This window comes from Cebidichthys violaceus, unplaced genomic scaffold (assembly GCF_023349555.1).
Source record: "Cebidichthys violaceus isolate CVI_PGR_0920_01 unplaced genomic scaffold, fCebVio1.0.p SCAF_3, whole genome shotgun sequence".
NCBI classification, from domain to species: Eukaryota; Metazoa; Chordata; class Actinopteri; order Perciformes; family Stichaeidae; genus Cebidichthys; species Cebidichthys violaceus.
In genome coordinates this window covers 9358515-9384747 of record NW_027176483.1, presented here as the reverse complement: position 1 = coordinate 9384747, position 26233 = coordinate 9358515, and the positions used below count along the sequence as shown (strand labels likewise).

The window sequence follows — 26233 nt, the reverse complement described above, 5'->3', positions numbered from 1 at the left end:
CTAACCTTTTGCAGAGGACTTAATTAGAGAGCATTTTTGGAAAGAGAATTACTCTATCCTCTTATTCTTTTTTCATTTGGGCTGAAACACTTACTTCAGCTTGCCATTCTCACATCGTAAGACTTTCATCTTTAACCTGATAATCCTCATCATGAGCCAAGTTAAAATAAAATAAACAATTTGTAATTATTTTGTCTTCAAAGAGTAAGATAGATGGATGATGAATGTGAAAACAAACTCTGCCCACACATCATTCTGTGTAAAGCTCAGAGGGAACTAACAATAGGCACATTCTGTGGAGGTTATAATAAATTCTACTCGGAACTGTAAATGTATCGTGGTTAGTATGTTTGGGGTGTATTGTTTTTGTAGGCATTCTGTTTGTCATGTATTATTTGCCTAGTGTTTACTTTGGCTTGTTGCCCCATGTTGCCTGAGGGCAACAGTTAGCACCCAACCTTTAGGCAGAGGGTAGGGCAGACGGAACCCATTTAGCATGCATGTTTGTGTGTGTTCTGCATCTTCAAGTGTTTGAGTGGGGGAACTTTAGGAATGTCATATTTTGACAGCAGAGCTTTTTTTTTTATCAAACATGGTCGACCCCTACTATTTCAATAGGGTTACACATTTTCACAGTGGCAGCACAAATAGGTTGCTTGTAGACCTATTGTGCAGGTGCGTCTTGTAGAGCCCTCACACACACTCACAGAATCAGAAGGGTGCCACATTTCTCTGTAACGACACCGGCGCACGTGCACGCGGCTCAGCGTTCCCCGCATCTTTCGTCCGCCTAGATGATTGAAGTCCCTTGGATGCGGCCGTCGCCGTTGAGTTGTCACTCTCCGATCACTCTGGAGGCTGGTTTTGTTTTTGCTATGACGTCGGCGCGAGCTACAATGGAGCTGGCTGCACGAGTAGGCTATAAAAGCCGGTTTGAAGGCTGGCGCTCTGGTGCTCCAAGCTCCTGCTCTGCACCGGCTTGACATCAGGCTGCCTATCGCACGAGGGAGGGCTGAGGGGATCAAGATGCACTTTCTGAGCTTCACACCCATCGTTTCACTATTGATGACTTTCCTGGCTGTACTGCATGGTAAGATCTTTGATGCGTGAGGAAAGTAACCTGTTGGGATGTAACTTCACTTTTAGAGATATGTTAAGTAGAAAAAAGAAGATTTTTTTTGCCATTTAGCACTCTCTGAACAAAATGCTTCTTGGCAGATGTCTTCATCCACCTGCACGTGCTCTGACTGACACTTGTCTCTGAAATAAAAACTTTTAACTTCTGCCCCAAATTAATTGTTTTCTATTCATTTTTGTTTTATTTATAAATTACTACTATACTGCACCCTTTAATATGTGTGGAAGTGCAGTTATTCTAATATATTTTAAATTACAGTTGGAGAAAAAAATGTTCTTTCTGTTTCAGCTGCCAAATGGACGTACAGTGGTAAGTCTTATAATATTTTCCTCACAATATATACAAAAAATCCATTCGAAAACCTTTGGTGCATTTGCAATACCAGTCCATGTGCACTTGTATCATACAAGTTCAAATTCAAGACATAGAAGTTATGACGTGATAGTATTCTATTCTTTAACCACCATTAACAATCAAGTGTTAGAATTCAATTTGATGCAACTCTCTGATAGTCAATACCAGAGTCAGCGAAGATGTTACTTTCCCTACAGCAGTGTTTTGAGCTGACAACGCCACACAGTAAGACAAAAGAGATACATCGATTGCTTTCTGATCAAGCGGAAAAAACCCTCATTGACCCGTCTTTGACCTCCAAAGATAACCTGTAGTGACATCCTTCCTGTCACCTCGTGTAACTGTAATGTTAAGTACAGACTCTGCAACATTTCATAAGTGGCTTACTGCCTTTGTCTCATGCCTTAAGGTCTATGGACAACCATGACTATGGCTTCCATAAACTGTCCTCAGAGCATGACCTCGTGTCATTGTGTCACTGCCTCTTGAAAGTATGTTGCTCTCCAGGAATAAATGTTAAAACCAACAAGTTAGCAGGTGAAGCTATTCAGTGCATTTGTCCTAACTAATTCTTTGGGCAGATATTAAACACACTTTTGACTACAATCATTGGTCAAATCTACTGTCGCCTTTTAAAGATACATTTATAGTGTGCAAACTCTTTCACAGGCACTGAAGGGATGAATAAGAAAATAGCTACTTCTCTGCATAGTAATTTATGTTCAAATAATTATAGTTAGAGGAAATTATACTTGTTTAATTCAGACATCTGAGAGAGGCTGATCCACTCGGGTTTTAAACACAGCATTGGTTTGGCATTAATGGGAGAAAATGGCCCTTTGTGGATTCTACGGACACAGCTGTCCGTCTCCTCTTTGTGAAAATTTGGTAAATTGACAGAAAACCCACCTAAACAAGCAATAGAAAATTAGAATAGGACATTTCAAATGTATGTGTCAGTACAGGGGAATACCTTAACAATGTGGCAAAATAAATGATGATTCACCCTGTGCTTTACTTGGCCAAAACCATTTACACGTTGAAATGTTAACACTTGGATCCTTCCAAAAATGAATACAGTGCATGAGACTTAATAAAATACAAAATCATCAACATTTAGAAAAATCTGCAATTTGAATGAAAACAAATTGGCAAGGAGTCAAAATGGAATGTTTGGTGATGACTACTGAGGAAAGATGTAAATATATATGATATAAAAAAACAACCTCTGGCCTTATTCGAAGTGCGGCAATGTGGATTTCTTCCCTGGTTACAGTGAAACCCTCAAGAGGTCTAGTCATCGTAGTCAGTAGTCTTTAGGACTAGTGGCACTTTCTGTTGACGGGGGCACAGCTGAGTCATACAATTTATCTCCACCTCAACACTCCACCCTGTGGCAGAGGACAAAACAGTGAACTATAACATTGGTGTAAAATATATGATGTTGCTAGTGACCGTAGTTTCTGTCACCCTGCTATTGTTTTTTTTAGTCTGACCATTGATATAATGTTGAACCATTGACTTATATAAATATATTTATTGACATTCCTTCCTCATAGGAACGATCCCTTTTAAATACAAAAAACCCACAGTTATGTATGTTCTACCAAGGGGCCACCAAAGGCCACTGAAGGCCACTGAAGGCCATTATTAACGGGCAGACTGAGTCTAATTAGAACAGCAAATGAAGTGGACACTGAGTAATTATAGCCATAAGAGTGACTTTCTTCCTTATTATAGAGTGGGTTTGCCTAGATTGAACTTTGCTTCAAACAAGTATTCAGTGATTTCATAGCTTCACTTGATGCCTTTTGGCATGTCTTGTACAATCAATCCATATTTGTCTGGGAAGGGACAGTCGGGGTGGGGGCAGGCCTCATGCTGCATCATTCATATTTAACCACGGTCAGCTGGCATATGGTGAATGGTGCGTTTTTGATGAATTCTGGATAAATAATGAATCAGTGGCAAATATGCAGAAGTGATGTGAGCTCTGGTACATTCAGGGTCTTTCGTGCCATCTTCTATTCCTCTACAATTATGTTATTTTGGATTTGATCGGGTCTATTCATTGCAAACTATTAGCCTCACTTTACACTGACAGCATTTTTGAAAAGCCCAGTACACTTCAGTCAATACACTGAATGAAATATTAGAAATTAAGAGCTTAATGTTTTCTGCATCATTTCTCATTAACATTTCTTTCTGTCTTGTATCATCTCCATGGCAAGTGTGCCTTGTGTGAGACACCCTCATGCAACTGAGGTCACTTTGTAAACTGCATGACTCTATCTGCAAATGTGGCAGTTTTTGGTGTCCTGTGCTTTATGGAAACCTTTCATTTGGGGAGAGACTCTCCACAAACAACAGCCTGCTTCTCACTCTGCTGTAGAAAGGGCCAGGAGTGAAGCCACGGGCCTCTCCCATGCCGCCTTGTGTGTAGATAATAATACTTCACTTTGATGAGAGATAAAATGTTCAGTAGGCCAAGGACAAGTCCTGGTCCACCTTGGAGCCATCCCCTATTTAACTTCACACTGGGGCATGCTTTGCACATTTGCTCTTTACAACAGAACCGTTTAAAATTTGAAAAGGCATGCAATGTATCACTACTAGTGTTCGGAGGTGAAATACACATTTTGGATGAAGGATTAGAATATCACTGTACAGCATATTAAAAAAGTGAAATTACATTTGGGTTACATTAAGGTGCAGACAAATCCCAAAGGTGTTTTATTGATGCTGTTGCAGGGCCAGAAGGACAACACTACTGGCCAAAGCATTATCCATACTGTGGTGGAGCTTTCCAGTCTCCAATAGACCTCAAGCCAGGGCTGCTGAGGTTCGAACCAACTTTACGCCCAATTGAGATCCAAAACTACAACCTGTTGCCCAATGAGCAGCTTACACTGGGAAATAACGGACATTCTGGTGAGTATAAATCATCAGTGTTATCAACAAAATAAATGATTCGAAACTAATTTCATCACAAGTAACAAAACTATGTATTAACTAAGCAAATATTTAAGTTCAAGTGCACACTATGTTTTGTTCGTATTAGGATCTAGAAATTCTTCATATCAATGTGATGCTCTGATGTATTCATTGGAAATGATCCCACACAAATGTTGAGGAGTCTGTTCTCACTGTTAAGGCCTAATTTCTGGGTCAACCTCAAGAAAATGATAGGAGGATCTTCTTTCTACATCCGTCACAGCAATTTTCTATAAGCACTCCCTTATTATCTTAGCTGCCCTTCCAGGCAAAGAAGGCGCTTTATGTTTTGTCTGGGGAAATATGAACAGAGATTAGTCATCTGTTCGGTCTCGACTGAGTCTGATGCATCTTAGCAAACAGAAAACAGCTCCGGTTTAATGTCCAATTTTTATACATAACGTATAGTAATCCCAACATAGACAACTATGCCCATGGTCCACAAAAAAAAGTAAATATATAGATGACTTTTGCAGATGAATATGATTATTCCACCAAATTGTAGTTGAATGATTGTGTTTTGTTTGAAGAAAAGAAACAGTTTCAGTCAGAGAAAAGTGAAGTTGTGTGACCTGTGGCACTAAACAGTATGCTACAGAACTGGTGTTGTTTTCTTCTTACATCTTACTTTTATGTAGCTGCATATGTGAAATGTCTGTGGTTAGCTCTGTATAGCCAAACACGCATGTAATGTCTGCCCTGTGTTTGTCAGTTGCTGCAATGCCGGTGTACGCAAAATGTTACGTGCAAAGACTCCCAGACAAATGCTTATGTATCAACGCCGCAAGCTGAGTGGCATCATAAGCGTGACGTGTTTCTTAAATAAGCTGACAGAGGTTTTTCACTTGTAAACATTCGTCACACACTGACGAACATGTGGAAAGCACCCTGCGTCATTGTACCATAAATTAAACGTGGCTACACAGCTTTTGCAAAAGGACAGCACAGAGGGGGCCACACTGACTCCCTCACTTTAGATCAAGTTGATGTGTCTTGATCCCCTGATGTTAACTGAAGAAACCCTCTCCCCTGCTCTGTTATGTGTGGTGGGGTTTCATGTCTCTTGATCCACAGTGCAGCTATCACTGCCCTCTAAGATGCACATCTCCAGCCTGCCTCATCGTTACACTGCAGCTCAACTTCATTTGCACTGGGGCTCCTCCGGTAGACCTTCAGGCTCTGAACACATGGTGAACAGTAAGCAGTATGCAGCCGAGGTAAGCAAAGCAAACAACACTTCTTACTACTCACTATTGATGGAAAAGGTGCAGGTAGAAAAGTAACGAAGTACATTTACTCTAATACAATTCCGAGTTGTTTGTACTTTACTTGAGTATTTCCATTTTTTGTTACTTTATACTTACTACTCCACTATATTTGAGAGGCAAATACTGAACTTTTGACTCCACTTTATCAGACACCAATAGTTAGTTTGCCGATTAAGATTTTACATGTAAAACGGTTTATACAATATGATGCATTATTATAGAATATACCATCCAATAATACAAGTAATACTATATCTATAACAAATATATGGTATGACACATGCAACTTTAAATGGTGCCATTTTGAGTGAGATACTTTGATACTGACCGTGGCTAAGTGGAGAGCAGGGCCGCCTTTCAATCGGAGCGTCGACGGTTCGATCCCCGGCTCCAGCTAGTCTCATGTCAATGTGTCCTTGAGCAAGACACTTAACTCCAAAATTGGTAGATAGATACTGAATTGTAAGTTGCTTTGGATAAAAGTGTCTGCTAAATGACTGTAATGTACTTGAAGTACATTTTTCTAATAATACTTGACCTACTGTACTTTCATTTATAATGGCGTGCTTTATACTGTAGTGCTACAAAATTGATTTCAGTAAAAGTTCTCAATATTTCGGTTAAAGGTCAATATATGGTTAGTTATCAGCAATTAAACAGGTCTTTCACTTATGTGCAGCGTCAGATGACAGCGTCTCTGGCACCAGACATCTAAAACTTAAAGGTGTGACATTTGATTGGCAGAGGGATGGGAGACACCAATTCTCTTTAAGGCTTACAGACGCCGCTCAAGCTCAAAAGCTCTGCATCTGCATATTACATATATTACTGTTCTAGTTACTTGACACTGTGTCAGACAGACCTTGAGTTGACATCTACTTGACAGTCTGAAATCGCTTATCATGCATCTTTTGTGATTGACTGTCAAGTACAATTGAATGCTTGTATAAAACACATTTTAATTTCATAGACTCAGAAGTTTTCAATAGTAAACAAGTTGTGATTCTCTAAAACCTTGACTTCTGAAATTATAAAGAGGGGACAGTTCAGGTCATAGTTGTTTTTTTCAAAATAAATCATACCTATAAAATTAGCATATTTCATTACTTAGACGCACACGCTAGAAGGCAAAGACATAACTCCAGTCAGCCTCAGTATGTACAGTATGACAGCATGTCTTATTTCTGCAGGGTTTAAAGAGATTAAAGTACCAGACTATTATATGCTTTGGTTTTCAACCACCTCTGGAAGAAGTGGCTGTCTGTGCTATTTAATGCGTCAAGCCCTGTAAGCAGTTTTCACACACTAGTTTGCTCTATTTACTTTGGAACTCAAAGTAAAGCAGACAATAAAGTCTTAACTTAAGAGTCTCTTTCATGATATAAACCAAAATAGGAGACTTTTTTTTTACATGATTTGGAGTCATTTGAATTACAGTGGGTAGAAACAGAAATGGTTACAACCTGTGTGCTTTTATGTGACCATGACCCAGCTGCAGGCATCACAGCCACATGTAAGGTGCTGTGGTTTGACCTGAAGTTCTGAATGGACACGTTGAGAATATGCATCTTTTCAAGTCTCTCCAGACTCCAGAACCACAGTTACTTGATGACATGTTGTTTGTAGGGATGGAATGATGGAAAATGTAACATTTCCCAGAAATAGTGCAATGTCCACCTTTTTTCCCAGACAATTTCAGCACATTTAACCAGAATGACAATAACATGCCTTTGTGTTGCACCGGATTCACAACACAATCCTGTCACAAAAACAACTGACAGTCTTGTATTTATGCATGTGCTGTAATAGACCACCTGTTCTTGTGTGCTTTTGTCATATATGTTCCACAACTATTTCAACCCCTGAACATCACCTGCTATTTTCAATCCAATCCAAAACATCTACCGTGGAAGTGTGATAATTAGTGACAACTGTTGGCTGCAAATTTGTTTTCATGAAAAGAAAATCTAAAGGAAATCTAAGACGGTGAGATGGCATGAAGATGTAATGTGTATTCTGCCATGCGTGCAAAGAAAATGTTGAAAAATAATTAGTTTATACGTTATTCAATACAAAATTTACCCACTTAAATCTTTATGTGCAAGAGATTTTAGTTTGATTTCTTCAACAATTACCAACCCAACCCTGTGTTTCCCCCAATATGCTTTTTAACTTACAATTGTATTTTAACCAAATATCTGTTGCTTTCCTTTATATGCAAACAAATATAAAACGGGGCTCACGTTGCTTCCCACAGTCTAACTCACTGTATCCAGGGCATTATACTTCTTGTTTCTTGTAAAAGTTTATCTGTGAATAAGAAAAGCACAAATGAAACACAGAATAATCACCCTGAGGTTTTGCCTATACTTGCAACATATGTAGATTGCATTATTTGTTTCTTCCACAGGGTCTTGACTCATTTCTCTTTTCTGTCACAGTTGCATCTTGTACACTTCAATTCAGACAAGTATCCCACTATGTCCATGGCCGTAGACAAATCTGACGGCCTGGCTGTGCTGGGTGTCCTGATTGAGGTGAGACGTTACGGGAGAGGGATGGCAATGTGTGAAATTCTTGTGGAGTAGAACCATATAACTATGTTTGTCATACAGGTTGGTGAGTTCAATCCGGCCTTTGAACAGTTTCTGAGGTTCATCAACGGTATCAAATTTAAGGGTGAGTCTACAGTGATGATTTTCTTTCGTAGTTTTGAGTATGATTAGTAACAATACCAGCTACCTTAGTGATGTCATTTCATTTCTTTGTTTTGGGATCAGAATCTTCAAAGTCTTCATCAGGTCATTCATGTGGCCATTATGGATTTTACTCTGACGTAAACAGTTGTTAAATGGTTACAAATGACTTCTCTCTGGCAGATCAGAAAGTGCAGGTGCCCGGATTCAACATCAGAGAACTGCTGCCTGCACGTTTGGATGAGTATTACCGCTACGACGGGTCACTGACGACTCCCCCGTGCTATCCCAGTGTCCTGTGGACAGTGTTCCGAAATCATGTCACAATATCTCGCAAACAGGTGCTCCTAAATTGTTTTTTCAGGCATTCTAATATGGTTTTATTGTTTTAACCTTAATTGCTGGATAACATGTTTTTGTTTTGTTGTATCTCCTTAGTTTCTGGCCCTGGCAACATCCCTCTACTCCTCTGTTGCCCAAGACTTAGCCCCTGTGTCTCTGACTGGCAACTACAGGAGAACACAGCCATCTGACAGCCGAGTTGTGCTGGTTTCTTTTAAGGAGGGTAAGTATGGTCTTAAAAATTCTTGCTTTAATGTTTGAGCAGTAATGCAAAAGTCACATGAATGACATAGCCTCTGCAAAGCTTTAAGAAACAGTTTGTGCATTTTTTCAGGGCTGTCACACTTGTTTGCTATCACCTGCTTGTGGTTGAGCTTTCACTCTAATGTCTTTCTTAATCTTCTTTAAAGTTGATTGACTTTGATGAGCTTGTTCGAAAGTAGGCCATCTTTTAAGACCCGACAAATCATCCGTCTCCTGTGACAAACTGAAAAAGTCTGCAGCCCTTAAATTGTTCTTTAAAGTCTTACTTTTATGTGGTTGACTGGTTTACCACAATGTATGGTATTTAGCCCGTATAGTGTGGTATGAATGTGCATGTTTTCTGCATTTACAAAGCTTCCCACTCAGAGCTATGCTTTTCTAATGGCACATGTGTTTTGAAATGGCAGTGTGGAATCCTCTGCTTTTTGCTTTAATGAGCGGCATTTAGCAGGCGATTGTTGTGCTTTTAGTTTAGCACTACAGACAGTGCTGTTGCATGCTGGCTGTGAAAATCCAAAGTCGTTCCAAGAAATATCCCACAGGCTGGGATTTTTAACAAGCTGTGATTGGCTGTGTGTCGATGCAGGCAGTGGACTGCAAGGTGCTCTTACAGTCACATCTCCACTCGCGAGGAAGCGAATTGTTCAGCAGCTGCTGGTTGGTGACCTAGCAGACCTGGCTGATGAAGGGCTCTACCAGCTCCTACCAAGTGGCTCAGAGAAGCTCCATGGCAAGAAGAAAGACCTCAAGAACCAGGAGAGTGAGACTCCGGCCAAATCCAAACAACAAACGCTGAATCCATCCCTTTGGAAGAAGGGCCAGACCGACCGCTCTGTGGGAAAGTTAGGGCTGGCTGAAGATGCTCTGTGCTTCGTCTCACTCGAGCAGAGAGTTAACCGTCAGCAAAAACAGTCTCATGCTGAAGACCAGCTGGTTCAGGCTCTCAGAGATGCTGCTTTCCCTGAGCTCAACCTCAAGAGCTACCTGGACTGTAAGTCGGACTTAGCCCTCGCCACTATCAGACACATTCTCCATGGACGGCCAACAGATGAAGCTAATGAGTTAGAGCGCTCCCTGAAAAAAGCCTTCAGTAAAAGAAAGACTTCCACAGCAATCAAGCAAAGTGTGCCAGTGACAAAGTATGGCGGTTTCTCCACTGCTACTGTTCCCAGGAAACCACACAGCCAGGGTTATCCACATCCTTGGCTTTTGCCAATGGAGTGGGAAGACTAAAGAGATTCCTGACATAGTTGCGACTCACATTATGTCACTTTCTGGAGCAGTCATCAGTTGTGTGTCCCTAAATGAAAGACAAATTTTCCAGCCACACTCGGCATTTCTCATTTAATGTATTTTTCCAGTATGAGCACATAATGATAATATGATTTCTAACAGAAATAGTAGTATTAGTTAATGTACTTATTGTTTTGCAAACATATTCCTATTCATAACAGTCATCACCAGTGACTGCTCAGTGTTGTAAGCAGATTCTTGTTTAGATTGTAGATTTTTGGCATGAAAATCAGCAAAAATGAGAAACATTTACATTCTCACTTTGGGCTTTAGGTCTGTCCATATAATTTTGCCATGCCATGAAGTGCTTTCAAATAAACTGCTACAGCGCACGCACATATTCCAAGTTTTAAAATCTATATGCATCAAGCTACATATGGTACATAAAATGTCTGGCAAAGAATATTGTTCTCCTGTATGCCAAGTACAGTTCTATAGTATGATAATTGTGGAGCTAGAATAGTAATTACTGTCTTGCACAATATAGAGATGCAGCTTAAGGAAAAGAATTTGCAAGAGCATAAGCGCTTTATGTCACATCCCTGACTTCTGTTACAATTAGTTTTTTTTGTTCAAAATGGCACTCACAACCAGGAATGAAACAACTGCTGTACATAAGGAACTATTTTCAATAAAAGCATTTTACATGAAGTGATACATGGCAAATTTCTTCCCTGATGCATTTGCACTTTTTACTGTGAACTTGCATTTAGAATCTTTTTCAGGACCACACAAGGCTGGAGTCTCTGCCAGCATACACTGGGAAAAACTGTGCCAAACTGCCTGGAAGTTAAAACATCATCATAGTATAGTCTTTGTACATGTTCAGTCTTATTCATATATATATATATATATATATAGCAGTTTAGAAGAAAATACTCAACTCTAATCTGAGGTGTAAAGCAAACCTGTGTGAATCAGAAGGGAAGACTCCATATGGCATAGTCAGCAATAAAGGCCCCGTGCTGATGCCATCATCACATGCAGTGATTTACATTAGTTTGATGTATAACATGATTTGTTCTACAACTGTATTCATTAAGCCTTATGTCTGTCTATCTAAGTGAGTACAAGATTGATGTTCAGCTCATTCGAGATAAGGGTTAAGACCATAATGTTAAACCAGATGGATAGATGTCAAAAAGCCGAACGTAGAGATTAAATGAGGTTAAAACTTTTCTGCAACACCAAGTGCATCATATCTGATTTTGAGTTAGTCTCTATACTGTCAGCCTGTGTCATGAAAAGACTTGTTTTGTTTTTAAAAATTACATTAAAGTTATAAATTCTTTGTTTTATCTTTAACACTTAAACTCTTTTTCCTCAGATGGTATCTGAGATGTCTATTCCTCTATGAATTTCATTTTCACCTTCATTTCTCTCTTTTTCTCTGCTACTCAGCTGACCTTTCTTGGATAAACACTGGTATGTTACTTTTGTATATTTTGTGCTTCTCTTCTTATATGTGTTCAATTTCATACATGACATTGAGGAATGCTCCCATCGTAGGCCACTAACAAATAACAGAACATTAGAGTTAAAGGGACCTTTTCACAGTCTGAATTAGTTAACAGAAAAGGCTTTCAGAAACCATTGCCGCTAATTTAAAGCTGATAGATTACCAAACTAAACCATCAATTGATACATTAGTGGAGAATATAACAACATTACACATATTTATTAAACCACTAAAACACTTGCTTTAACAAGTAAAGCATTTAACTGTTTGGGTTAGATATTTAGTTTTAATTTACAATAATTTATTTACACTTTAATCAAACACACATATGCACACATGCAGTTAACCAAACGAAAACACGGAGTGTGATCCTAATTATCACATAATCGTTTCTGCTTGTGTTGCTCCATGCTCTGCAGGTTTACTGGTTCCCATACTGGTGGGCTCTGCGCTGGGACTTGTTCTCATTGTTTCTTTAATGTGCTTGCTAATAAGGCAAAAAAGGTAAGCAAAGGGCAAAAACAGTTTTATTGAACTAGACAGCTGGTAAACTATATATACATACATATATACATACATATATATATATATATGTATATATATATATATATATATATATATATTTATATATATATATAGTTTACCAGCTGTCTAGTTCAATATATATACGTATATATATATATATGTATATATATATATATATACGTATATACGTATATACGTATATATATATGGACAATTGCAAATGGTATTTCAAGATAGTTAACCTCGTTTGCCCCAAACATCTAGGGATTTTAAAATAACAATCAAAGGCTTTATAAGGGTGGTGTCCTCATTAGTTGAGATTTTTGGGAATGTAACCTCACTCTGCCGCTCTTAGATGACCTCACCACATAAATTATGAGCCTATTTTGTATAAATGTGGTTTTCTATAAAAGACTATAGTGCACTAGCGAGAGCTTTCTTGGTTTTGCATTACTGTGTGACTTTCAAAGATCTTTTTTGTGATACATAGTTGACAATGTATTTGATAATTAACTTTTAAATTGGAGAAAACTTTGGAAGAAAGCATAATGGTTACAGTAACTGTAGCTATTCATAGCAGCAAATATGAGACAAATCCAATTTTTGCTTTTCACAGGACTGTTAAACAACAGAACAAACAAGATGATGCACCTGTTAATCCTTTCAGGTTTTGCTATGCAGGGAACTGAATCCTTGGAGAAAACATCAGTGTTAGTGCCATGTAACAACTATTAAACTAACTTTTACATTCAGGAGGATACAAATATGGAGAGGATGAAAATATAAATATGTTATGTTGTGTAAACTTCAGTGGCTTAACTGCTGAAGTAAAATAATAATAAAATAAAGTTTCCATTCTAGAAATATAGAAATAATATAATGTTTTAAAGAGATTGGCTATTTGAAAAATAAAAAAGGCTCCCTTGAGTTTTTTTCAGGGTCTTCATAATTAAATCTTAACTGTTTAATTTCAATGGTAAAATGGCCAAATTTCATCCAAATTATGTTAAATGCATACTTAGAGTATGAAGGCATCATACATTTAAACAAGTCCTTGCATGCTTTCACAAATATATCTGGGGAAAGGGAAAATGTATTTGAGATGAAATATGTAAATAAGAGGCACTTGGGAGGTAAAACGTGCTTGGAAGCTGTCACCTCATCACTGGATGTCTCTTCTACGCTTTCATTTTATTATGCTAATGTTGTAAAATCTGCTTTTGGAGGTGTAAGGCTGAGTAAATGCTCCTCCTATCTTCAAATGTTCTTTTTCTGTCTCTTTTTTCCAGCTTCCATAGTAATTACTGTATAATCCCATACACCACTAAAATCATTCAGGACAGGAGCAATTCTCTGTTTAAACATGGCTAACCTCTTGCTCATATAAGGAACTAGATAACAAACATTATTTTGACAGCAGAACAAACCTCAGCAAGAGATAAATGATGAAATAACGGCGTATGGGAGAAGACTTCATTTAAGACTGCAAATTGCATGTATTTAGCAATATAATGTGACATATCAGATTCTGAAAGCATTTTGGTTGTTGTATTCCTTAGAGCTTGTGATGCTGAACAGGACAAAGGCAAAGGTGTTGGATGCAACATTGAAGAGAGAGATGAGTATGGCTCAAGAGTCTAGCCTGTCGTTCTGGACCTCTCTTCAAAGGAGACCATGAGACCATTGTCTTTTTGCATCATTCTGTCTGTATTTGTAGCCCATGGGTCAGCTGTGGATGCATGACAAGTTTAAGTAGATGCATGATAAAGGTTGCATGCAGCTCTGGGGTTTTGGGAAGCACTCCTTTTTTTTCTCAAGCCACATTCTGGACTTCCTTTGCTGTGTTGTGGCGAGCAGAACAAAGTAGATCTCGATGCTGGATGTTTTATGCCGCATGACTGCTTCCTCAGTGCAAGAGGAACAGCTGTCCTCTCTAACCCCCCTTTTTATTTATCTGACATGACGTGGTGACTATTCTTTTGTTGTTGAGGAGAGCGGCACACAGATGCTTCCAGGCAAACACAGTAAGGTCAGAGCTGAACTGGTGAGACTCTCAGGTTTGATCGTGGAACACGTTCCCTTAGGTTCTCCAGACGTGATGGAAAGCCCAACCACAGTCCAAACAATAGGGGGATAGGAGTCGACAGACATCCCTGATGGTAGGGTGGCCTGAGAAGGATGGGCTATACCACATGTTTCCACCAACCCTGTACTTTAGGGCTGCTCTATGGACTTTATAATAAAAGGGTCCATACAAACACAGAAACACAGCTCTGTCCCTGCGAATAATGCTGAGAGAAAAAAAGGCTTTTGTGTTTTCAGGCTGCACGTGGGCTGACCCCTAACCCCTGTCCGCCTGTCTGATCACAAGACTAACTCCCCAGCGCTCCTTAGAGCCTCTCAGTTAGACTGCAGACTGTAGAGTAAACCACGGGACTGCTGGGGAGTTGTTACATCATCATGTCATTCTCACAGGGTTTCCCTTGGCCATTTTATCATCTCTTCTGCCTTTATTATATTCACACATTTCTTGCGGGTCATTTTAGATGTTCAGTGTGCAGTAGGCCGATTTGCATGCTTATGGCGTAGAAGTTGACACTGTTATTGTACTTTAAACTGAATAAACAAGCTATCTGGTAAAATCAGTAAATTACATGGTAAAGAGAAGAATCAGAAGAATGACTGTTTCTCCTCAATATAGTGTTAAAAAAAAGAACATAAAGTGACATTTATCAGTTCTCCAGCAGAAGATTATTTAGCCCGTGCTGCTTGTGGCCTCAGTGCACAGTTGATATCCTGTTGCCAAACAACGTGCCACTCCTGTGTTAAACTGTACTTGTTTTCTACATTTTGTTTGTTCTTCAGTTATTACGTTGTGTATAAGTGTAAATAACTGCTGTCCCAGAATAAAAAATAAAACAAATATTTATTAAGTAAAATGTCATTTTCCTTGCATTCTATAATTCACAATGAAAAGTCCCATGTCTAGCAGGCCTACTTTAAGCAGCGCTATCAGTGACCTACAGCGTCATATTTTGACCTATGATATCTTTGATTGGGTATACTTGTTCACAAAACCCAACTTGAAAATAAAAAGATCTGTTTTACATGATTCCAGCTATTTGACCCTTTATAAGCGAAACAAGATGCCCACTGGTGACACTCTGCACAGTTCCATCCTTTTCCTGACCCATGAAAGGAAAACACTCAGTTGTTGAATAGGAGGGCCATCTAGTGGCAGGTTACATTAAGTACAATAACATTACGTTTTACTTCCGGGTCTTCTAGATTTAGATGCTCGTTGTCGACTGTAAAGCTGCATGTCGGTTTCGTGATGTATCGCCAGCCTGTGCTAAAAAACAGGCGCACTCTCCTCGAGAGAGCAGATAAATTTATCTCTGATGTTTACTTCACAGACTGCAACCTGAGAGGACGGTAAGGCATCTGTACATGCAGCTGCATTGACGTCCAAACATGTTTCTGGTTTTTTTTCTGTTGTAGACAGAGGATTGTTTAATATCACGTTCATCCATATCCTACATGTAAATGCACATTATGCTGCTCGGTGTTTATTTACTAGTTTCACAGGTCTGCAACATACTGTAATCAAATAGGATAGGGAGTTAAGTTAACATTATAGTACCCAAAAGTAAGTTAATACTGACCTCAACATACATAATGCACGCTTTGATTTTGAGCTCTCTAAATAACTTTGACTTTTTGAATAATTATTCTCTGTAGACTCTATGGAGACTCCTGCCCGCTGGAGTCCCTCACCTCCTTCTTGTCCTCAAAACGGATCACATTTTCAGAGGCCTTTCAGCAGACCTTTGCACCTCATAAAGTTGGTGATACCTTTGGACCCACGTAAGTACAATTGTCAGATTTGTATCACCCACAGATCTTTTTATATTCTCCCTGATGTTGGCAATAAACCAAGCTTGATGTTTGCTGTAGGTGGTGGACTTGCTGGTTTAAGGTGACCCTTAAAATCCCCGAGTCCTGGAGAGGGAAAGAGGTTCATCTTCTGTGGGAAAGCGATGGAGAAGCAATGGTCTGGAGAGATGAACAGCCAGTTCAGGTAATGTAGCAGTGGGGTTAGATCAAAGTGCCAAAATTTCATGCAAATGCATGACTAGATTTCATTGTGACATGTGTAGGGCCTGACCAAAGAGGGTGAGAAGACGAGTTACATCCTGTCAGACTGTCTGAGAGATGAGGACCCACACAGGTCAGTTACTTAAACATGAGTTCATCGCTGCTTCTGTAACTTTATATCTAACAATATTTTCTCTTGATCTTTAGTGTCACCCTTTATGTGGAGGTGGCCTGTAATGGGCTTTTTGGAGCCGGTCAAGGGTCCATGATTGCAGCCCCAGATCCAAACAGGAAGTTTTCTGTACAGAAGGCTGAGCTGGTGGTATTTAACCGCAATGTACGGGAGCTGCTGACTGATTTTGAGATGCTGATTGACATCGTGAAGGTGAGGTCACACAAAACGATACACTTTACTTTAGTTGAAGTTTAATGAAAGTTAACTTTTCTCTTCCTTCACAGGAACTCGGAGAGGGAGAGCAACGAGGCTACCAGGCACTCTTCACTGTCAATGAGATGGTGAACCTCTGTGACCCCTCTGATCCCAGCTCTTTCTCCAAAGCTCACAGTCTGGCCCACACCTTCTTCAGCCAGCGGAACGGGGACAGCCAGCACACTGCTCATGCGATGGGTCACTGTCACATAGACTCAGGTCTCAGTCTAATGTCTAAAATTTGTCCTTATAAGAATGGGGAAACCTGGCGTCATATGCCTGGTCAGATTGAATTTTCTAATCGTGATTAAATATTTACAGATTTAAAAAACAATTTTGCCAATGTTTTTCTATTTCATTTGTTCTGGGCAGGTTGTGTTTAGCTTATTCTGTATCTATGGCAGCAAAGCAATGCTAAAACCACAATACTCTGCCCTAGTAGAAACTAATAGACAATGCACATAAAATCTTCCAATATTTTTGTCAAATTGGTTCATATTTCAAAATCTCTGTATCTGTAGCTTGGCTGTGGCCCTACGAAGAGACCATTCGCAAATGTGGCCGAAGCTGGGTGACAGTGATCCGTTTGATGGAGAAGAACCCAGACTTTGTTTTTACTTGCTCTCAGGTATTTCCCCACTAACACAGTTTTGTATGAGCTATAAAGGTTTTACAAATATGAGCGGTCCTCTTCAGTTTTGACCTTTCTTTTGTTCAGGCCCAGCAGTTCCAGTGGGTGAAGAGCTGGTACCCGGGACTCTTCTCCCAGATTCAGCATTACGTTAAGAAAGGACAATTCATTCCAGTTGGAGGAACATGGGTGGAAATGGTAAACCTAATCTTGCAAATGAATCACATTTCATGTATATTATGAATTAAATTATATTAAAGGGGCTGCTGCCATTTTGCTATTTTTTTATGAACATGATATCCTAAGTTAAGATTTATTAATTACATGTTTGCCTGTCAGGATGGCAATCTGCCCTCAGGTGAGTCCATGGTCCGGCAGTTCCTGGAAGGTCAGCGCTTCTTTAACCACGAGTTTGGGATCCATTGCAAAGAGGTAGGGATCCATAAAAAAAAGTTTTCTTAACCTGCTGCGTTTGTGACCACTTTTTCATCACATATGCATACTATAATTATCTTTTCCGGTTCTCTTTAGTTCTGGCTTCCAGACACCTTTGGCTACTCTGCCCAGCTTCCTCAGATAATGCAGGGCTCTGGCATTTCCAATTTCTTGACACAGAAGCTCAGCTGGAACCTGGTCAACACCTTTCCCGTAAGTCGGCACTGGCCACTGATTTTAAAAACACAAAAATTGGATTGTTAACTTTTGATTTTCAGTTTTAATTTCTCTTTCCTTAAGCACAACACATTTTTCTGGGAAGGTCTGGATGGCTCCAAGGTTTTAACCCACTTTCCACCAGGAAATTCCTACGAAATGAAGGGCAAGGTTGAAGAAGTGAGTTTTTGGTACACATAACATGGTGACTGTTGAGTCTGTGAAGAGAATATTTACAATCCTCACAATCCTAACATCCTTACATTTGTGCCCACAGTTGGTGAAAACAGTGAAGAATAACAAAGACAAAGGAAGAGCTAACCACAGTGCAGTGTTGTTTGGTTTTGGCGATGGAGGCGGTGGTCCCACACAGCTGATGCTAGACAGACTGCACCGGGTCCAGGACACAGATGGACTTCCCAAGTCAGTTCCTGTCCCACACTTTAAACTCAACACTCGTCAGTAACAACAACCAAGCCCAAAATGAGGCAGAAATACATCCTAGGAGTAAATTGAGTCATGAGTTGAGTCATGAGTTTATGTTGTCTTTTCCTGCACTGTGGGAATTCTGTAATAGGGTTTGCTGGCACGTAGGCAGTGGACTCCACCAAGCTTGTTACATGTAAAAGGATATGAGTGATATTTACTGATGTCATTATGATGTGGTCCTACAATACTAGTCATTACGATCATGTTGTAGTCAGAATGAATAACAAAGGTGTAACCAGTGACAGCACTGGCCACTTCCATGTCTAATTCTTTGTGTGTTTGTCAGGGTCCAGACTTCCAGTCCTGACAAGCTCTTCTCTCAGCTTCAGGCCGACTCCGCTCTGCTTTGTACTTGGACCGGAGAGCTCTTCCTTGAGCTGCACAATGGCACCTACACCACACAGGCTCAGGTAGAACGAGAGCTTTTAAAGGACACTTTGTGAAACGTAAACTAAAGGAAAAAATCACAAATAGGCTAGAAAAGAAAAAAAAAATCAAAAACAGTATGCATAATAAAACTATAGATTATGTAGATATTCACTGGGTGGTGCGTGATATACATGTAGCATAGATTATTTACATGCAGGATTTACTTGGATTGTTACATCTAACCATTCATACTAATAGTCATGATTGCTTAATATAAATATACATTTATAAATATAAATTTATAAATATATATAAATAAATAAAGGCAGATACACAGGCATATATGGAGGCATGATTACCTGTAACACCTTACAAATTAATAGAGATGCGCACAATGCCACAAAATAAACACAAGTGGGAGGAAAATGGTTGTACTTTTCCAGGAAACATAAATTAATAAATACAATAAAAGGAATATTAGATCATGTTTGTACTGTTTGATAAAGTGTAGTTATTTTCTCTTCCAGATTAAACGAGGGAACCGGCAGTGTGAGGCGCTGCTTCATGACATTGAGATAGCCAGCAGCTTGGCGCTGTGTCGGAACAGGACTTTTCAGTATCCTGTGGAAAAACTGCAGGAGCTCTGGAGGTACAGACACTCCTATTGAAGTTTGATGATTAATGCATGAATGGCCTCTCTTGTTGCAGTATGAAAATAGTTTCTTTGATTTTTCCCTTTCAGGCTGCTTCTTCTAAATCAATTCCATGACGTGATTCCCGGCAGCTGTATAGAGATGGTTGTGGAGGATGCACTCAGGTATTATGAAGGTACAGTTTTATGTCCATTAAAACCACAGCCATATCATATATTGCTTTCCAAAATAAAAAGAATGTTGCACTGTGTATCAGATATCCGCAGGGATGGCGCTGCACTGCTGCATGAAGCCTTTGGAGCCCTGGGGTCAACAGGCAACTCCACTGGTGTGTTCAACTCTCTGCCATGGGAGCGCCATGAAGTCATCCAGATTCAAGATGGCGCTGGTAGACCTGGTCTGGGTATGTTATATGTTTACAATATTATTGTTGTTGTCTTACAAAGTACAACTGCATACTTGATGCTCTGTGGTATCTGTTGTACTGCAGCTCTGGTGAGAGTTCCCAGCATCGGCTTGACCCCTGTCAAAGACACACAGCCTGTGGCTCCAGTCTCTGTCACTTCTCAAGTATGTACTATATATATATATATATATATATATATATATATATATATATATATATATATATATATATATATATATATATATATATATTATATATACTGTGTATATATAGGGCATTTAATTCATTTAGCTATGTTGTAATTTAATTTGGCTTACTGGGGTGTGTAATGTACAGGCCGACGGCACTATCCTCATGGAGAACGGGATTTTACGGACTGTCGTAAACAAAGATGGCACTTTGGCGTCGCTGTATTTGATCAATGCTAACAGGTGCTGTAGGACCACTTGACCACATTTTCCACTACTGATTATACACTGAATACTTTTTCTTTTTACTGAAATAACATCTGTCTCACCACTTGGTTGGTTTGTAGAGAAGCCATCTCTGACAGCTTTCATGGGAACCAGTTTGTCATGTTTGATGATGTCCCTCTGTACTGGGATGCTTGGGATGTAATGGACTACCATCTGCAGACGAGGTGTCAGTCATTCCTGTTGCATACATCTTTTGCCATCTTGATACACATTACAGTATTTGCAGGTATATGATTAACAAGAAACTAACTGCAGGATTGACCCTATAGGAAGCCGGTTCTGGAGGTTGTGCAGCCTCCTCATGTGGTGTCCTCAGGTGGGCTCCGAGGCAGTGTCAGCTTCACACTCAGGATCAGTGACAAGAGCACTATAAAACAGGAGATTGTCATGGACGCCATGTGTCCTTACATCAAGTTCAACACAGAGGTATAACGTTTATGATATATAGAGAATCGCTGAGCCAACAGTTGACAGATTCTTCAAAACCCAAGAGATACCCAGTGTTACATCCTCCAATTTCAGGTGAAGTGGGCAGAGTCACACAAGTTTCTTAAGGTGGAATTCCCAGTGCAAGTACGCAGCCCCAATGCTACATATGAGATCCAGTTTGGCCATCTGGAGAGACCCACACACAGGAACACTTCATGGGACTGGGCCAGATTTGAGGTACAACACTGGAATGAACTGTATGAGTAGGATGATGTTCAACTTAAAGACAAGATGTCAGCAATGCTGTCATAAGAAGAATAATGCTGTTGAAATGCTTTGTATTGTCTTTGCTGTTTTTCATCATGGCTTCCCTTCTCAGGTTTGGGGTCACAAATGGGCCGATTTGTCTGAGCACAACTTTGGGGTTGCACTGCTGAATGACTGCAAATATGGCTATTCAGTCCACAAGAACACTATGACGCTGTCCCTGTGAGGTTCCACACTGTTCATATACAATTCATTTTCACCTCATTTAAATAATCCCTGCATCTAACAGTATACGTCTGTGTTATAGACTGAGGGCACCTAAGGCACCAGATGTCAATGCTGACATGGGGACTCATCATTTCACCTATGCAGTCATGCCACACACAGGTAGGATTGAACTGTTCTCATTAAACCTTAAATCTCTCACCGTGGACCTTGTGATATAATGTTTGTGTTTAAATACAGGATCTTTCCAAGATGCCTCTGTCATCCAGTGTGCGTACAACCTCAACTTCCCTTTAAAGCCAATCCAGTGCACTGCTGACACCGAGCCCTGGAGTGCCTTTTCCGTCAGCACTGCAGCAGTCATCCTTGAGACCATTAAACAGGTATCCCATTAAATGCTAAGCTTGACCTGGCTTGACTTTATCCACTCAGCCCACTAATGGCCGTTTACTGTTTCCTATGACAGGCTGAGGACAGGAAAGGGGCACTTGTGGTCCGACTCTATGAGTCACATGGGAGCAGCGTGACTGCAACTCTCTGCACCACCCTCCCAGTCAGGGAAGCCTGGCAGTGAGTATTTATATTTGTACAGCATTCACTGCTGTCTGGGATCTTTTAATGTTGTATTGTCTACTAAGAACAAAACTTTTTTTTCGCCTTTCAGCTGTGATTTCCTGGAGAGACAATACCCCACCAAGCCAGCACGCATTACATCAGAGGGAGTCACTCTGAACTTCTGCCCCTTCCAAATTGTGTCACTTCTCCTCATCTTGTAAAAGATGCAGCTGGTAACCAAACCTCAGGGTAGTCACAAATTCTAAATCCTAAGCATTGAAACTAATTCAATTCTATAAAATGTATCATCTGGTGATGCAGTTTATTAGGATACTTTTAGATGGAAGGCATCAGTTTGAGCTAGTCATGGATGACAATGTGACAAAAATAAAGAAATGACTTTGTATCAAATCAATAAAAGGTTTCAGAACTTGTGTAAAAACATGTTTTATTAAAAACTATTTGGCAGTATAAAAACATACATCCCATACAGTGGTGCCTCCTTTTTATTTTTATTTGCTGTTCTGCCTGGTCGCTCTCTCGCTCCGCCTCTGTGGACCTGCAACAAGGACGACTATGAGATTCAAATTCTGTTGAGTTTTCTTTCCAGTAGTACCCCAGTAGATTTATTTATTTATTATTTTTTTTTTAATCATTTTGAGCAAATTTCATGAGCTCACCCGTAGTTGGCTCTGCACTGCTGTTTTTCTTCCTACGTGCAATTGATCTCTTTTCATGTTGAGGTGTTTTTACTTCTCGGGACTTTTCAGTCATTCTTCTCTTGGATACGGCTTCCTTTGTACGTGCATCCTTTTCTTTCTTTGGTGTTTTGGTCACAGTTTCCCGTTTCACCACGTTCCTCTTTGATGTGCTTACAGAGCGACTCCTGGCCACCTAATGAAATCAAACTTGTGTTAAGAGTTACATCTGTGGAGTTCATTACTTAAAGCAAAAAAAAGTGTGACTTGTGACCTTTTTCTTTTCTGTGTAATCGTGGTCATCTTCTTTCTTGGCTCTCTTTTTGGCCTTGGGTGCCTTTGAATCTATTGTGTGAAAAAAAAAAAAAAAATACAGATCAGTTTATTCATCTATTCTCAGATATATTTCAGATGAAGTTCTCAGTTTCATGTGTTCAAAGTACCTTTAGGTGCCATGGGGCCTGGATCTCCCTAAGAGTAGAACAGTGCATATTAGTGTCAGTGACATGAGAGTTTCAAATACAGGATTGTCCTATTAACTCACTTTGAACCACATAGTTCTGCCATTGTGGTCCCGTATAGATGTCATTCCATCCACGTAGTAACACTGCAGCCATGCCTGAAAGTCAGAGTAGTCCGCCTTCTGGGGATCGTAGCCCTTCCCACCTAAGAAAACAAAATAAGTAATTTTCACTGGAAATTCAATGTGTTATCTCTGAATGAAATCATTATGAATTAGTCTTTCAAACAAAATGACCAACCTAGGTTCACCACCTCTAGAGGTACCGTATGACACAGTCTGAGCAGGTCACCCATCTCCCCTTCCCCTTGTTTCTGTTTAGCGCCGCCTGAGGTCTTGTGTACAGAAGAAAGAAAGAGGCACTGTTAGAAAATGTAAAGCGGTGATTGTTGAGTGTTTAATGATCTGAAAATCTGTCAGGGGCTCTTTCACCTTTGTGTCTGTGATCTCATTTTTCAAAGGCTTCTTGTTTTCAAATACATCTTCTGACTGCAGGCCTTCCAATACGGTCCTGGCGGGCACAAAGGGTGGGATGTTCAACCTAAAAAAAAAAAAAAGATGAACCACTTAAGACACATTCTTTTGTAAAACAGAAAGGCTCCTTTGTTTTCAAAGTGCGTATGAATCCGTATGCTGGACGCAAGAAACCAAGAAGTGAAAGAAAGCCATTCTTTCCATATCTAGAAGTAAACAGACCTTGAGTCTCATGAGAGCCGGTTCTGTGTTTCGGTGAACAATACAAAACATAAAATCTGACTTTTTCCTCACACCAGAACCTCACAGGAAAAACACTTACTCGAAAAAAAAGAAACCTTTTCTTAGTCTTTCTAGTGTGACCTTGACTGAGTGAATCATTGTAATAAACAAGCACGAAAGCAAAGCTACTCCCTGTTGCCTTCTTACTTATCTTGTTTCTTTTTAAACTGACTTTTCTCTCACTTTCTGTTCTTTGTAGCCACTAGTTACACCTAGCAACTTACTACAGATGCAAAATAACCATTTGAGAACATCTATAGTAACATTTGATGTCTCCCTGTAAATGAGTAAATACGGTTATCATGATTAGGGATGCACTGATCCAACATTTTCTCTTCTAATGCTTATTCTGATTACTCAACTCAGGCTATCTGTCAATTACAAAATACCAGTCCAATGTCAGTGCTTGCTTTTCTCACAAATTTCACATCTCTATATGTCTGAATAAATGTAGCTGCTGGAAGAAAACACTGGAATTAATGACATTGACAAAGAAGTTATTTGAGGATGACATTTTCATGGGAAATGATTCCAGATCATTACAGAATAAAAATAATTGACAGGCCTATATTTAAAATGGATTGACGTGGCTGATACCCGATCCACTTGATGAGGTCAGTATCGGTGCTTTCCTAACACGTAACTGTATAATGTGTCATTTGAGTAGTTCTGAGGGTTGTTCGAGGTTCATCACCTGAAAAGGATTTCAGCCCTCAGGTAGTTCCCGATACCGTTGAAGTACTTCTGATTGAGCAGAACTTCACAGATGGGCTTGTCAAAGGCGCGGTCCGACAGGTGTGACACTATCTTCTCCCTGCAAAGATATGAACTGGTCAGTGTGACAGCGATACTTTGATTGAGCAGGTGACTTGAGCAACAGTCTCAGCATTACTAACCTGAAGCTCTCGTACTCAAACATGATGCAAGGCCCTCTGTCAGGCTGCCACTTCCCATCGGGCTGCCAGCTGCCAAACCTGCGTGCATCCACATAGCTCAGCACTCTGCAGGGCTCCTCTTTGGAATAAAAACGCAGATGGGCATGTTTGGGAAGCTCATCCTCTGTGGTGAAGCGGAAATAGCCCGACATCCCAAAGCGAAAGACTATCTCCATGGGCTGGTCTGCTTGCCCTGCCTTCACTCTCTTTTTTGAATCATCACTCTTCATGGGCGTCAGCGTGAGCTTCACTTCCTTCCCTCTGGAAGCGGCAGTGATGCGATAGGCCTCACAGGTGAAGGGCACATCAGGACTCTTGCTGACTTCAGATTTTCTGACTGGTCCAGTGAACACCACTCCTGCGCACATTTTGTTCACGTAAAGACTTGCCAGGTGGAGCTCTGGTCCCTCAGGCATTTTGTTGGAACAAATGAAGCAGATCTGAAAAGAATAACGTGGCATTACAAAACATAACATCAAGAGCTGTAGCTACCTGTAATGGACATTGAGGACGTGTGTGTGTAGGGAAATAAAATGTACAGGCATAAAGGAACAGTTAACTGAATGAATAAAAACTAAAACAATCTAAGTGCCTCTAAAAAAAAGCCCCAAAGACCTTGGTTTATCTTTTATTTTAAAGAGTGGATGGGTGTATGTTGGGAGGACTTGTGACCTCAAATTATAGTCTTGGCCTCTATGCACACGGACTACACTACACAATGTACATCACGTCACCACCATAATAAATAAATACGAAAAACACGCTCTGAAAGGGGGCATTTTCATTGAGTTGCGAGGATCATCAAGGAGCAAAACAACTTACCCAACACAGGAAATAGACCGAGCCGTTAATAAACTAGTCTCTTTCAAAGACTTAAACTACAGTCACATAACAGAGGTAATGTGTCGGGTTGCTCTACTCTCTGCAGGTCTGTACGCGTTCACAACATGCGTGTTATCAAACATCCTTCTTCTTCTTCTTCTTCTTCGGTTGTATGGCGGCTGGCAACCAGCGTCATGTGCATTACCGCCACCTACTTAGCTGGATTGTGGACCAGAGATAACTATCTTCTTCTCCCGAAGTTACAAACATGTTGTGCAACCCTAGAGTGTAACACAAGCAAGAATCATAGACTGTCCGTAAATATCGCGTGATCTCCATGCTCTCACGCACGCTCTTTATTTATAGTCACGTACGTGTTTCTCGTCTAAATCAATGTTTTTTTTCTCGCTGTATTCAATTCATTGGATTCATTTTTAAGCAAACACAACAAGAGCTATCAGCACAGCCCCAATGCATGGTTGGATATGTC

The 26233-nt window shown here is 40.0% G+C and overlaps 3 protein-coding genes across 4 annotated transcripts; 2 read left to right on the top strand and 1 right to left on the bottom strand.

Moving 5' to 3' along the window:
* The first annotated feature begins 981 nt into the window (after positions 1–981).
* ca12 (carbonic anhydrase XII) lies at positions 982–11000 on the top strand. Its single transcript, XM_068722531.1, has 9 exons — positions 982–1090; positions 1427–1447; positions 4244–4423; positions 5561–5703; positions 8196–8291; positions 8370–8433; positions 8634–8791; positions 8889–9015; positions 9643–11000. Exons 1-9 carry the CDS (start codon positions 1027–1029, stop codon positions 10287–10289), a joined length of 1500 nt encoding a protein of 499 aa, XP_068578632.1. The 5' UTR covers positions 982–1026; the 3' UTR covers positions 10290–11000.
* A 4636-nt stretch (positions 11001–15636) lies between these two features.
* On the top strand, positions 15637–22493 carry man2c1 (mannosidase, alpha, class 2C, member 1). Of its 2 annotated transcripts, XM_068722530.1 has the most exons (26): positions 15637–15768; positions 16075–16200; positions 16291–16414; positions 16494–16564; positions 16639–16816; positions 16891–17080; positions 17383–17489; positions 17580–17690; positions 17832–17924; positions 18024–18140; positions 18228–18323; positions 18421–18566; positions 18919–19042; positions 19529–19650; positions 19744–19829; positions 19911–20057; positions 20145–20224; positions 20397–20491; positions 20596–20700; positions 20806–20962; positions 21059–21202; positions 21345–21454; positions 21540–21619; positions 21698–21840; positions 21924–22027; positions 22122–22493. In XM_068722530.1, the coding sequence occupies exons 1-26, from the start codon at positions 15668–15670 to the stop codon at positions 22231–22233; spliced, it is 3069 nt and encodes a 1022-aa protein (XP_068578631.1). In that variant the 5' UTR covers positions 15637–15667; the 3' UTR covers positions 22234–22493. The 2 variants fall into 2 exon arrangements, with proteins under 2 accessions (XP_068578631.1, XP_068578630.1); XM_068722529.1 differs by having other exon boundaries at positions 19911–20224.
* On the bottom strand, positions 22441–26162 carry neil1 (nei-like DNA glycosylase 1). Its single transcript, XM_068722532.1, has 10 exons — positions 25744–26162; positions 24883–25361; positions 24681–24800; positions 23663–23771; positions 23472–23565; positions 23255–23376; positions 23154–23181; positions 22985–23055; positions 22693–22906; positions 22441–22571 (listed from the first exon to the last, which is right to left on the bottom strand). Exons 2-10 carry the CDS (start codon positions 25335–25337, stop codon positions 22525–22527), a joined length of 1260 nt encoding a protein of 419 aa, XP_068578633.1. The 5' UTR covers positions 25338–25361; positions 25744–26162; the 3' UTR covers positions 22441–22524.
* Positions 26163–26233: the final 71 nt, after the last annotated feature.